This window comes from Camponotus vicinus, unplaced genomic scaffold (genome assembly GCF_025532165.1).
Source record: "Camponotus vicinus isolate PSW18456_S1 unplaced genomic scaffold, iyCamVici1.0 SCAF_7, whole genome shotgun sequence".
Taxonomy (NCBI): Eukaryota; Metazoa; Arthropoda; class Insecta; order Hymenoptera; family Formicidae; genus Camponotus; species Camponotus vicinus.
In genome coordinates this window covers 17,760,279-17,775,726 of record NW_028141979.1, presented here as the reverse complement: position 1 = coordinate 17,775,726, position 15,448 = coordinate 17,760,279, and the positions used below count along the sequence as shown (strand labels likewise).

The 15,448-nt window shown below is 39.5% G+C and overlaps 1 protein-coding gene and 1 pseudogene across 1 annotated transcript; both read left to right on the top strand.

Annotated features, from left to right (window-relative positions):
* The first annotated feature begins 590 nt into the window (after window positions 1-590).
* On the top strand, window positions 591-12,114 carry LOC145974295 (uncharacterized; annotated as a pseudogene).
* A 107-nt stretch (window positions 12,115-12,221) lies between these two features.
* Window positions 12,222-12,722, top strand: LOC145974294 (protein CFDP2-like). Its single transcript, XM_083104090.1, has one exon. The coding sequence runs from the start codon at window positions 12,222-12,224 to the stop codon at window positions 12,720-12,722; it is 501 nt and encodes a 166-aa protein (XP_082960216.1).
* Window positions 12,723-15,448: the final 2,726 nt, after the last annotated feature.

Below are 15,448 nucleotides of genomic sequence, written 5' to 3'. Positions count from 1 at the left end.
CACGATTGGACACCGCACGATTCGACAGTAGAAGAAAAACTACAAAAATAATGTATGGAATCTAACTTTTGGTGAAAGGCATTACGCCTAGATCGTAGAAAGGCAAATTTCTTGTTGAGTCTATCTCGTTGATTGCAAAAAAAGGAAAGCAATGGTCCCGTTTGTTTAGAAAAGAAAGAATTGCAAACGGACACAGGAACGCGAAAATATATAGCCTTAGAAATTTTATAAATCTGAGTGTGTGCGAATCTAGATAAAGAAAAAAAGTCATTAATTTCAATACGTAATAGTCTTTTTGTAAACGCATGTTTGAAGAGTTTAAATTTATTAACAGATCTAGAATGTGTGAAATTTTTAAACGTCTTAAAGCAGTTATCTATATGTGGCGGAATGACATTATACATAATACAATTACGCAAAAACTCAATCTTGACCTTACAGTTAATTAATTTCTGATACTTAATCCATTTCTTAAAGGACAAGACCGCTTCATCACCAAACGTAAATTTAATATTATTGAAGAACGAGTCCTTGTTACAGCTGAGCGAGAATTTCAGTTTCTTCCTATACATAACAATGACATGCTAACTATGGAGTTCATCAAGAGTTTTGAAAATAACAAGAAAGCTTCCTGCGGTCAATCAATCAGCTATTCGGAATTGATCGTTAAACACTATCAACAATTTACCTTCTTACTCAGTTAACAGAGATGAATTCGATGAGACTCTGAATAGACTTACATTAGCTACGAAAAAGTTTCTTAATAGCAATAAAAATCTAATTTTGACTCGCGCAGACAAAGGTAATGTCACAGTTGCTTTAGACAAGGACAAATATGTTAGAGAAGTCGAAAATCTTTTGATGGACACCGACACGTACATGGTGGTTGGAAGAAGCTCTGTCAAGAAGTTAACAAATAGTTTACGTGAAATTTTAACGAGATGGAAGAAGTCGAATTTCATCTCAGCTTCCACTTACAAGGCACTTTATTACAGTGATGGTATTCTACCAAGAGCTTATGGTTTACCCAAAATCCACAAACCGAACTATCCATTTAGAGTCATTGTCTCATCCATAAACAGTTCTTTGTATTTTTTAGCCACATATTTACATAAGATTATGATTAAGAGTTTTCCGGTTTCTCACAGTCATGTTTCCAACAGTTATGATGTGGTTAAAAAACTGTCTAATACATACCTCGACAACAATTTCAGATTAGTTTCGCTGGATGTAATTTCTCTTTTTACCAACGTGCCAACAGATTTGATTATTGACAGTGTTTCTTCTAGATGGAGAATATCTCGCCAAATTGTGACATACTATGCAATGAATTCCTTTTAGCAGTTAAGTTTGTATTGGATTAATCCTTTTTCACCTTTAACGATATCACTTACAAGCAATCCTTTAGCACGCCGATGGGCTCCCCCTTGTCTCCTATTGTAGCTGACATAGTGTTGCAGGATTTGGAAAACAAAGCGCTTTTTTCCTTAAAATTTACTCCCTCCTTTTATTTAAGGTATGTTGATGATGTTCTATTAGCCATTCCTCCTTCTTTTTTTAATGACACTCTTGACAATTTTAATTCTTTCCATCCTCGTCTACAATTCACAATGGAAATTGCTGAAGACAATAAAATTAACTTTTTAGATGTGACTTTAATTTCCGACAATAACTTTATAATTTTTGACTGGTACCATAAAGATACCTTTTCCTTAGTGAATAATACCCAGGTCATAAACACAAATGATCACATTACTTATTTCACGATACCATATGTTCCTTCAATTTCTGAGCGTTTTAAACATATCGTTAAAGATTTGGATATTCGACTCTCATATTATAGTATCAATAAAATGAAAAACTCCATCAGGGTTCATGAGGATCCTCTTCCTACCTCCAATTCTTTGAATGTCATATACAAATTGAACTGCATGGATTGCGATGCGTCCTACGTTGGACAAACTAGCAGACAACTGCATACCAGAATCAACGAACATCGCAGTCACATTAGACGTAACACTAATTCTCAATCTGTCATCACTAATCACAGGGTTGGTTTTGATCATACTTTTAATTGGGATGGCGTTCAGGTTTTGGATCGGGAACCATATTTGAGTAAAAGATTGATTTCTGAAATGCTATATATCAAAAGGCAAAAAAATGGTCTCAATTTGCAAACGGATACTGAACGTTTACCAGAAGTTTATTTAAACATTGTCAACAACTTGCCAAAAATTTAACACAGTTTCTATCATAACAAATAGGTCTGCGACTTTGCATATGTGTACATTTATACATTACTTGACTCGCTTTACCGTTTATATATAAGTCACATTTATCCGTTAAAGACGAGTCGATCTTTGTCTTCGGAGATGTTGTCTCTATTCGTCTCCTCGGCGCGTCATTGTCTTCGATGCCTGGAAGTAAGTCTTATTTCCGTAGTTTTAACTTCTTATGTTTTTAACCTTTTTAATTTTTATTTCTTTGACTATATGTTCAGTTTATATTTATTTAGATCATTTTTTAATAAATTGACATTAAAATATTTTCAATCTCGTAATTTTCATGTTTTAGTACTTTTTTCTTTCTTTGTTCATATTAGTTACATTATTAATTTAACTTATTTTACTTTTCGTCCTTTGTTTTTACTTAGGCATCGTCAAGATAATGAGATACCGAGACATTTATTATCGCTTTAGACAGCACCCTTTATAATAGACTCCGATATAAAACACTTTTGTTCTTTCTTTTATTATATTATCACATTTGCGCTGAAGATGACCCAAAAATAGGGTCGAAACGTTCGCTATCCTCTCTTTGTATTTGTTTAATATGAATATTTATTTGATTGTATTATAAATAAATGTGTTATAACATCGACACTCGACTCGTATTGCCATTATAACTGTTTTGTTTAATTTTATATTATATACATTACATTATATAGTTACATTATATACAATATAAAAATACATTCACATAGGATAATATACATATATCAGATGTGATTAAAGAAATATATATTAAAGTAATAATTTAGTTTTAACATTTTTAAGATTTTCAAATTAGTTAAGACTTCGTTTGTTTTTTAAAAACAAACTAAAAAATACTATTATATGCTATTATATACTAAAATATACTATTAAGATGCACTAGGCATAAGAAGAGTTATTAAAAGTAGTCCCAATATAACAAGGAGACAATCTTGAAGACTATCCTAAGAGAATTCCACCAACCGATTTGATATGAAATATCAAGTTTATGGAGAGGAGATATACTTCATAACGAGAAATTGCGATCCTGCACTCGAAAAGTTATGCAAAACGAATCATCATAAATCAGAATATCAAAGGTGATGCCATCATCCTTTGAAATATGCTTCGATCAATGATCTAAGAATCCTTATATAGCATCTGTTACTAATCGCACCAAACCAAGACATACAATCCGAATCAGATCTTAAACTTGGAATATTTTCATTTAGATCTGGATATAAATAATACTGTCTGTCCCGACTGTCTGACTATTGCCCATTGTCTCAGCTCAGAACTTCGATATTTTGAAAAAGAATGAAAACTGCTATAGCTATTATTGAGCATTTAAATCTACAACCTAACGAGCTATTCAATAATTTATCGACAACAGAGAATTTGAGTTCAACATCCATTAAATACTTTGTTAGACTTAGGACATAACATTTTATTAAATATGAACGTACTAGGTCCCTTCAAAAATCTGAGAGTCTCAAACTTTGGTTGGACGAAGATTTATTTTGCAAGAATTACTCAACAACGAATTAGTACTCGAATCTGTGAAAAAATATTGCTCACAATTGCAAGAATTAGATGGTGCATCGTGCCAAATATGCCACTACTGTACAAAGACCATTTCTAAGACAAAAGGACGCAGCGTCTCGTACATAAATTCGCCTATCACTTCTTCAACCTGCATGATTAACTGGACAAGACGAATTTACGGAGACTTTATCACAAAGACGTATATTATTCTATGAGCTTCGCCATTTCTAATTCCATAACGCAGGAAACTGGATTCAATCTGTACACGAGCAATAGAAATCTTCTGAAGAAAGGTTTGAAAAAAAATACGTTACTCTATCATACCCAGGACTGGAGGCCTGCCCCGGCCCTATCTTAGGGTCCATCCGCCACTGCTATTTGGTACAGTGGGGATATTAGTATATACTAGAGGGATCTTGGGGGATGTGGTCACTCTACGGCGTTGGGCTCGTCAGTGCCGTTTTCATACGGAAGGCCAGTCGGAAGCCAGCATGCACGCGAATACCTCCACCGGCACTTATTTGGTCAGCGAGCGGCCTTTCAGGGATCCTCCGTGGCAATCGGCATTGCATCCATCGAGTGAGATACCAACATCGCTCTGGAGTCGCATATCACTATGTTAAAAAGCACTCGGGTTCGATTCCCGATCCAGCCACTTGCGCCTCACATATTTTTCTAGTCTGCGAATATTGTTTCCTAGCAATTATTCGTTAGGCTGAAAAATGTGTGAATGCTCTCTCCACAGGATATGCGTCAATGCCGTTGCCACGGATGGATTCTGTCGCTCGTTGATCAAATGGGCGTAAAGACACGTCCGACCTCCTCCCACATACATCCCTATCTTTCTCTGGATTATTAAATATACAACTGTAGTCAGACGCAATAAAAATTGAAATAAACGGTTGAAATCTGGAGGCCTGCCCCGGCCCTATCTCAGGGTCCATCCGCCACTGCTATTTGGTACAGTGCGGATATTAGTATATACTAGAGGGATCTTGGGGGATGTGGTCACTCTACGGCGTTGGGCTCGTCGGTGCCGTTTTCATACGGAAGGCCAGTCGGAAGCCAGCATGCACGCGAATACCTCCACCGGCACTTATTTGGTCAGCGAGCGACCTTTCAGGGATCCTCCGTGGCAATCGGTATTGCATCCATCGAGTGAGAAACGGCCACGTTCGAAACGGCCACGTTCGTAATGGCCACTCGTTCGTAATGGCCACGTTCGAAACGGCCACGTTCGTAATGGCCACTCGTTCGTAATGGCCACGTTCGAAACGGCCACGTTCGGAACGGTCACGTTCGAAACGGCCACGTTCGAAACGGCAACGTTCGGAATGGCCACGGAATGGCTACGAAATGTTGGAAGCACTATCCCCTCGCACACGCACTCTCTCACACACACATACACGGGGGGTGCAAGAGGGGGCCTTCAGCCCCCCTCCCGCACCCACCCCGTCCCCCTCGCTTCGCGTGAAAAGTTGCAAAGTGAACACGTGCGCTATCGGGTTGGTGTGCTATCGGGATTGTGCGCGATTTACTTTGTGTGCTATCGGGACGTGTGCTATCGGGTTGATGCGCTATCGGGAATTGTGTCAATTTTTCGTGTGCTGTCGGGTTGGTGCGCTATCGCACCGTGCGCTAACGGGACCCTCCCGGCCGTTTCGAACGTGTGGCCGTTTCGAACGTGTGGCCGTTTCGAACGTGGTCAAATCGAACGTGGCCGTTTCAAACGTGGCCGTTCCGAATGTGGTCGTTTCGAACGTGGCCGTTTCGAACGTGGCCATTACGAACGAGTAGCCATTACGAACGTGGCCGTTTCGAACGTGGCCATTACGAACGAGTGGCCATTACGAAAGCGGCCGTTTCGAACGCGGCCGTTTCGAACGCGGCCGTTTCGAACGCGGCCGTTTCGAACGCGGCCGTTTCGAACGCGGCCGTTTCGAACGCGGCCGTTTCGAACGCGGCCGTTTCGAACGCGGCCGTTTCGAACGCGGCCGTTCCGAACGTGGCCGTTTCGAATGTGGCCGTTTCGAACGTGGCCATTACGAACGAGTAGTCATTACGAACGTGGCCGTTTCGAACGTGGCCATTACGAACGAGTGGCCATTACGAACGCGGCCGTTTCGAACGTGGCCGTTTCGAACGTGGCTATTTCGAACGTGGTCAAATTTATCCGTGACCATTTCGAACGTGGCCGTTCCGAACGTGGTCGTTTCGAACGTGGCCGTTTCGAACGTGGCCATTACGAACGAGTAGCCATTACGAACGTGGCCGTTTCGAACGTGGCCATTACGAACGAGTGGCCATTACGAAAGCGGCCGTTTCGAACGCGGCCGTTTCGAACGTGGCCGATTCGAACGTGGCCATTTCGAACGTGGCCGTTCCAAACGTGGCCGTTTCGAACGTGGCCATTACGAACGAGTAGCCATTACGAACGTGGCCGTTTCGAACGTGGCCATTACGAACGAGTGGCCATTACGAACGCGGCCGTTTCGAACGTGGCCGTTTCGAACGTGGCTATTTCGAACGTGGTCAAATTTATCCGTGACCATTTCGAACGTAGCCGTTCCGAACGTGGCCGTTCCGAACGTGGCCGTTTAGAACGTGGCCGTTCCGAACGTGCCCGTTTCGAACGTGGCCATTACGAACGAGTGGCCATTACGAACGTGGCCGTTTCGAACGTGGCCGTTTCGAACGTGGCCATTTCGAACGTGGTCAAATTTATTCGTGGCCATTTCGAACGTGGCCGTTCCGAACGTGGCCATTTAGAACGTGGCCGTTCCGAACGTGTCCGTTTCGAACGTGGCCATTACGAACGAGTGGCCATTACGAACGTGGCCGTTTCGAACGTGGCCGTTTCGAACGTGGCCATTTCGAACGTGGTCAAATTTATCCGTGGCCATTTCGAACGTGGCCATTTCGGACGCTCCCGGTCGGACGTGTCTTTACGCCCATTTGATCAACGAGTGACAGAATCCATCCGTGGCATCGGCATTGACGCATATCCTGTGGAGAGAGCATTCACACATTTTTCAGCCTAACGAATAATTGCTAGAAAACAATATTCGCAGACTAGAAAAATATGTGAGGCGCAAGTGGCTGGATCGGGAATCGAACCCGAGTCTTTCGCTTTCCGGGCAACTGCTCTAGACCACTGAGCTATCCAGACCTCACACCTAATGCTGCTTTTTAACACAGTGATATGCGACTCCAGAGCGATGTTGGTATCTCACTCGATGGATGCAATGCCGATTGCCACAGAGGATCCCTGAAAGGTCGCTCGCTGACCAAATAAGTGCCGGTGGAGGTATTCGCGTGCATGCCGGCTTCCGACTGGCCTTCCGTATGAAAACGGCACCGACGAGCATAACGCCGTAGAGTGACCACATCCCCCAAGATCCCTCTAGTATATACTATCCCCACTGTACCAAATAGCAGTGGCGGATGGACCCTGAGATAGGGCCGGGGCAGGCCTCCAGGAAGACATTCTAGTGACTTTGAGCAAATTGCTAAAAAATTGCCCAAATTCTATTATAAGAGTTCCTTCACGTACGACGTTATGTACGACGATGACAAGTGTGTCGTATTCTGCATCTCGAGTTTATTCAAGAAGCTAAGTTCCAACACGAACATGCTATCGTCTTCCAGAACGTTCGTACCGTACAATTTAATGGACAACGAGTATCATATATTTTATACGATCAGGCAACATATGCGCAGCGCCAGAGAATGTGATACTTGACAAAATAGTAGCGAAATATGCGTACGATGAGATTGTGCCGGTTTTCTTCATTCTGTGTGAGCATAAAGTCGGTGCTAATCATTATAATGAGGCAAATCACCAGGATGAACGACAAATGGTACCAATCGTATCTGTCGAAAGCTCAATGAGACATGCAAAAGGCGATATCCAGCTTTATGAAGTTTTTCAATATCACGTTTGTTATTAAATAAAATAGGCTTCTTTTAAACGTTATGTAAATGTTCAATTTTCTAAAAATAAATTTGTATATGTATTTTTAAAAATCTTTTAGAATATGTTAAATAAGTTTAAGTAAAACATCGATAAATTTTAAATAAAATCAATAAAATAAAATACAAAAAAAAATTACGAAATAAAATACAAGCAAAAAAGTTAGAAAAAATCATATGAAATTATTAAATATATGAAAAAAGATTTTATATAAAATTTAAAAAAAATTGGATCAATAACATGTAGAATAGATTACAAGAATATGGATAGATTTATTCTCCAGATAGATTTTTTATTTTTTTAGATTTTTTAAATTTTATTATTTTATTATTTTTCAAATAGATTGATAGATTATAGATCATATATTACAGATATTGTATAGATTATAGATATATAGATATATAGATTATATAGAGAGATATTTTAGCATTCCTATTTCAGATATAGATTTATACATTATATTTAGCTTTTATATAAAAATTGCACAATATTAGAAGATTTTAGATTTCATATTTAAATAATAATTATATATTAATTAGTTTGTACGATGAACTATCAAATAACAAATAAAGAAGGGCAAACAACCAAAAACGCGGAACGTATGCATAAATCAAAAATATAATTAATTTGATGTTGGTAATGAAGATTACATATTCAGTAAAGTATGGATAGACAAATGTTTCGATCTATTCTATTTGATCTATTGGATTCTTATCAATGTTGAAAAAGCAAAAATATAAAGAGTCTTAGAGTTCAAATGCAAACGATAACGGAAGCAATGTCGAATAATAAAAACGACGCATATTTGAATATAAAAATCGCTAAGAATTATCATACATCAATATAATACAAATTATTAAATATACAACTGTAGTCAGACGCAATAAAAATTGAAATAAACGGTTGAAATCATTCAAAGATGTGAATCGCTCACCTGTCGAAAATGTTCGGGATCGAGACTATGCAAAAAAGCACGTAAGTAGGTAACACGTGCAATAACTGTGATCTTATAAATTCTTCTCGTAGAAAGAAATAGTGATTAACAAAATAAGATGAAATGCGCAATGGATGGTTAATTAAGCAAGCGAAACAATTCCAAATCGTTGAAAAAATAATATATTATTATTGTCATATGCATTTCCTCCTCGGTTATTTCTTGTTCCATAATAAATCTAATTCGCGGACAGATACCATCTTTTTCTTTTTCAGTCGCTATTTATCGTAACTATTTTCTTTTTTTTCTTTAATTTTAGTGGCTGATCCATTCGAAATAGTCCTTTCGCAACATTTTACACGCATATTTAATATTTATATTTATTTTATATTTAAGATTTTAAACATTATATTGATTATACAATAGATTTACAGATTATAAAATAGATTTTAGCTTTGTAAATTAGCAGCTAATCTTGGAATAGGTTTAAAAAAATAATGGAAATTGCTAGCACTTCTTAATTCTAAAAAAAGCGATACCACCGCTAAAATTAAAAAATTATTCAAAAAAAATATTTAAAGGCCGGATCTATCGTTAAAATCTATCAGAACGAAATGAAGAAAATAGCTAGCACGCCATACATGGCAAACTTACCCCTTATTTTCGCAAATTTTCAATATTCCATATTATCACTCCTACGAGAATACAAACAAGAACGAATCGAAAAGCGATAAATGTGTACAAATAATTATGAAGCAGCACGTATTTTCATATTTTGAATATCTTTAAAAATGGCAAAAGTACCACTTACGAGAATTTTCAATATTTCGCATTTCCACTCTCATGAGCATACAAATGAAACGAACAACAATAGAAACTGGTATAAACGATTACGAAGCAGCATCCGCTTTCAGATTTTGAAAATTTTTAAAAATGATAAATTATCTCTTAGGCGAATTTTCAATATTTCCATCCCGATGAGAGTACAAACGAAACAAAAAACGATATAAATGAGTACAAACAATATACTATATTAATTTTTCGAATTTGTTTGTTGCGTTTTTATATTCGATCTCCTGACATTATATGATTAGTTTTTTGGTATATTTTGGCGTTGCTTTAATATTATGGACATTTATAGTTTCTTTTATCTCGCGACTTTTGTAATTTTATAACATCGACCTGACATTGATAAGGATCTGAAATAGATCGAAACGCGACATTTGTCTTATTGAAATAAAGAATTTCGGAGTGCTTATTACACATATGTGTTAAGAATTTTTTAATTTTCGTTAATACACATTACGCTTAGTCCAAGAAGCTTTTCGTGATTATTTATGTGAAAAATTTATGCTCTTTTCGTAGACTTGAAGGCGGTTTTCGATATCAATAGTAATAGAGATAGTAAATAGAAAAAAACTATGGACTATAACGAAGAGCAAAGAAATAAATAGACACTTGATGAGGAAGATAGAAGAGATCTATGAAGAGAATGTATTGTTTCAGTGGAAGGAGTTTATATAAAAGATTTTTGGACAAACGTAGGAGCAAAACAGGGATGCCCTTTGAGCCCAACATTGTTTGCAATACAGGGTGGCTGAAAACGGGATGACCAAATAGACACGTCTGACCTCCTCCCACATCCCTATCTTTTCTGGAGGCTTGCCACGGCTATTTAGGGTCCATCCGCCACTATTATTGGCACAGCGAAACGTGAAAATGGCGATGGCGGTAACCGCGGGTAGCGGCGCGCTGTCCCTCCCCTCGCCGAGCGTCGGCTGGCAATGTCTGACACGGTGGGCCGTGCTATAGCTCGAGCGATCGAGCGCTTCTCTCATTCGTCCGATTTTAATAATTAATATTTCTATTATTATTGTAAAAATCGTTACATGGAATAGAACTTCTTTATTTAATTTACTGCGCTCTACCTCCTCACAAGTGATGGAGTGCTCAGGGACACCCTGTATAACGTATTATATATAATAACATATATAACACATAATATAAAACAATAATAATAAAACATATACAGGGTGTCTGAAAACTTTTCGCGGTCCCGAAGTATGAAGGTAGATTGGCTCAAATTAAGAAGGGAGATCCTCTACTGTTTGGCGATATTTGCAATAATTAACGAAAAATTAATTAAAGAAGATCGGCCAATGCGCGTGGCTAGAAGTACGTGGCGGTGAAGGCGATCTCACTGTAACATAATGGCGGCGCGCGGCGAAGCGGTGATTAGGGAAGCGAAGAGCCTTAGCCGCGCGCCTACACACTCATCGCTCCTCCCCTCCCCAATCACCGCTTCGCTGCGCGCCGTTACAGTGAGACCGCCCTCACCGCCACGCATTTCTAACCACGCGCATTGGCCGATCTTCTTTAATTAATTTTTCGTTAATTATTGCAAATATCGCAAAACAATAGAAGACCTTCCTTCTTAATTTGAGCCAATCTACTTTCACACTTTGTGACTGCGAAAAATTTCCTGACACTCTGTATATAATATCTTTAAAGAGACGAAACAGAAATATTTTTGAAGATTTTCCAACAAATGGTATGGAATTTGTTCATCCTATCAATAAAATAAATGTTAAATATCCAGAGAAAGATAGGGATGTATGTGGGAGGAGGTCGGACGTGTCTTTACGCCCATTTGATCAACGAGTGACAGAATCCATCCGTGGCATCGGCATTGACGCATATCCTGTGGAGAGAGCATTCACACATTTTTCAGCCTAACGAATAATTGCTAGAAAACAATATTCGCAGACTAGAAAAATATGTGAGGCGCAAGTGGCTGGATCGGGAATCGAACCCGAGTCTTTCGCTTTCCGGGCAACTGCTCTAGACCACTGAGCTATCCAGACCTCACACCTAATGCTGCTTTTTAACACAGTGATATGCGACTCCAGAGCGATGTTGGTATCTCACTCGATGGATGCAATGCCGATTGCCACGGAGGATTCCTGAAAGGTCGCTCGCTGACCAAATAAATAACTACATAGTTATTTAAGTAATAAAATATATTTCTCTCCTAGTTTCATAAGATCTTCCTATTACTTTCTCATAATTTATGCTGTAATAATTTATTCGTTCCATTTTGCTGAGAAAGTAAACGGTTCTAATTAACATCGATGGCACTTACCCATATAGGAATAGCCAGACCTGACAACAGGACCAATGCTTGGCCCGATATATGATAACCGATAATTAATCAATGGTGTCCAAGGCCTATTGATGCATAATATAGAGCCTCTCATAGGCAATTGTCAGCCTCACCTTCCAGCGGTGGACACTGTTTAAACGAACGAGGATATGGCGACCTAATGCTCGGAGGGATAATTGAGCTACCCAAGTCTCAAGGGGATATAAATATTGAGGACTGGTCCTCTAGGTTGGGGGTTGGGCGCTAGGCTAACAACCTGCCCCGTAAAAATAAAATGTTAAGAAACCAGAAGAGAAGCCTCGGACAGGACGGATACAACGGCAACGACTTGGCAAGCGCAACATGGAACTAAGAATGGGAACATGGAACGTGAGAAGCCTTTGGGAGACTGCTGCGACGAAGAATCTGGTGGAAGTGATTAAGGAATGCAAAATACAGATCCTGGCGATACAGGAAACAAGGTGGAAAGGTAATAATAATATTAGAGTAGGAGATTATGATTTCTTCTGCAGTGGGGGACAGAACTCACTGGGAGTGGGATTTGTCATACACAAAAACTTTCATAATGAAATTCTGGAATTCAGACCGGTAAATGACAGAATCTGCCTCGTTAGAATCAAGACAAAGTTTTTCAATCTAAGTTTGATAAATGTACACGCGGGAACAGAGGACAAAGACGACGATACAAAGGATATCTTTTATAATACATTGGAAAGAGTATATGATTCCACACCATCAAACGATATAAAAATCATAATGGGAGATCTAAACGCTAAAATAGGGAGAGAACCTATATATAGACCCATCATAGGCAAAGAGAGCCTACAGAATCAAATAATAACGGTACAAGAGTGATAGACTTTGCCACGAGTAGGAACATGGTAATAGCGTCAACATATTTCCCCAGAAAAGATATCCATAAACAAACATGGAAATTACCAGATGGAATAACATACAATCAGATCACCTCCTAATAGAAAAAAGGGGGATATCTAGTATACTACAAGTAAGGACTTATAAAAAACCAAATGTGGAATCAAATCACTTTCTAGTGAGAGTAAGATACCGATGTCGAATAATAAATAGAAAATCGAAAACATATAACAAATGTAAGAAATTTAAGATCGAAGAACTAAGGAAGACTAACAAACTCGAGGAATATCAAATCAGAATAACAGGAGTTAAACAAGGTTATGGAAGAACAAACAGTGGAAAACAATTGGAAGAACATACAAAACGCTATAAAAAGATCAGCAGAAAAACTACTAGGATATCAGGAGGGAACAAAGAAGAATGTATGGTATGATAAGGAATGTAAAGTTGCCATAGAAAGAAGAAATACCTATAGAATGCAATGGTTGTCCCGACCGACAAGAGGAAGAGAATTAGAATACAAAAACGCAAGAAACGAGGCTAAGAAGATATGCAGAAAGAAAAAACGCAGTTTTAACAATGACCACATTATACGAATGCAGAAGAATTTCCAAACACATGATACAAGAAAAGCATACAGAGAACTAACTTTTTTCCGAAAGGGACTCCAACCAACAGATAATATATGTAGAGATTCAAATGGAAACATAATTGTTGGAAAGGAGGAGGTTAATAACAGATGAAAAGAATTCTTCCAACAATTATTAAACAGAGAAGATAGACAGGAAGGTGAAGAACGATCATCAGACCTACGCATACACGGTAACACTCCAAGCGAGGAAGACAGACCACCATCGATAGAACAAATAAGAAAAATTATAAAAAATCGTTGAATAACAATAAAGCCCCAGGAAAAGACAATATACCCGTTAAGTAGTAAGACTAGGCGGGTTCTAACCCAGGGGCTCCGAGAGGGGGTGAGGTGCGAGGGGGGAACCGCGGCGGGGGGTGACGTCACGTGCGGGGATGACGTCACGCGGGGGGGGTGGCGTCACGTGCGGGGAAGGGGGATGACGTCACGCTCGGGGAAGGAAGATGATGTCACGTCGGGGGGGGGTGACGTCACGCGCGGGGAAGGGGGGATCCGCGGCGCGAGCGATGGACGAGGGGGTCCGCGCGGGTAGGGGGAATTCGCGGAAAGAAAACGGTGGTGTGAGAAGGATAGCGCTACGTGTGGGAAAAGGATAGCGCTAAGTGGGTGAAGAGGACAGTGCGACAAGGATGGCATCAACGTGCGACAAGGATGATGTCAACGTGGGACAAGGATGACGCAATGTAAGATGCTGCATAGGTGGGAGAAGGACGACGCAAAGGTAAGTGAGCGAATGATAGCGATGAGCATATGAAAGAGAGAGAACGATAATATCGCGAACAACGCGTACGAGAGAGAGAACGATATTGCAAGAGCAACATGTGCGAGAGAGAACGATAGCGCGAAGAGAACGCATACGAAAGAGAACTATAATATCGCGAGACTTAGAACGATAATAGCGCGAGAACAACGCGTGCGAGAGAGCGAGAGAGCGCGAGAACAACGCGTGCGAAAGAGAACAAAGATATCGCGAGACTTACAACTAACGCGCGAGAGAGAACGTAACGAAGATATCGCTATACTTACAACTAGCGCAAGAGAGATAGAGACGCAAGGGATGGGAGCGCAATGAGAGGCGCGTAAATAAATACATTCTTTTTTTCAATACTAAATATATAAAATTTATTATAGTGTGTAATACAATTGTGTGTGTGTGTGTGTGTAATAAAATAATATTTAATAATATTTAATAATAATATAATAACATAATAAAAATATAAGAAAAAGTATATAATAAAAAAATAAAAATATAATAATCGAACGACTGTCGAACGGAAACGAACACTCGTCGAACGGAAATGAACGGTCATCGAACGGCTATCGAACGGTAATTGAACGGTCATCGAACGGTAATGAACGACCGTCGAACGGTCATCGAACGGAAACGAACGACTGTCGAACGTCTATCGAACGGTAATTGAACGCCCGTCGAACGGAAACGAACGATCGTCGAACGGAAACGAACGCCCGTTGAACGGTCATCGAACGGTAATTGAACGGTCATCGAACGGAATTGAACGGTCATCAAACGGAAACGAACGACTGTCGAACGGCTATCGAACGGTAATTGAACGCCCGTCGAACGGAAACAAACGCCCGTCGAACGGAAACGAACGATCGTCGAACGGAAACGAACGCCCGTTGAACGGTCATCGAATGGTAATTGAACGGTCATCGAACGGAAATGAACGGTCATCGAACGGAATTGAACGGTAATCGAACGGAATTGAACGGCAATTGAACGCTCGTCGAACGGAAATGAACTGTCATCGAACGACTGTCGAATGCCCGTCGAACGGAAATGAACGGTCATCAAACGACTGTCGAACGGAAACGAACGGTCATCGAACGTAAAACTATATTCAATTATTAAACAAATATTTAAATGTTTTATCATGTACCACAATGTAGTATCGAAATACAATATCTGTGGCAGCTGTGTCACGTACGGAAACACAATACTGCGCACATACATAGATAAGGAAAAGGAAAGAATGGAGAGAATAAGAAAGATGATAAAAGTATATTGCATCATCAATTTATTATAAATATGGAT

Coding starts and splice junctions, on each gene's coding strand:
- LOC145974294 (XM_083104090.1), top strand. CDS start 12,222: ATGGGAACATGGAACGTGAGAAGCCTTTGGGAGACTGCTGCGACGAAG.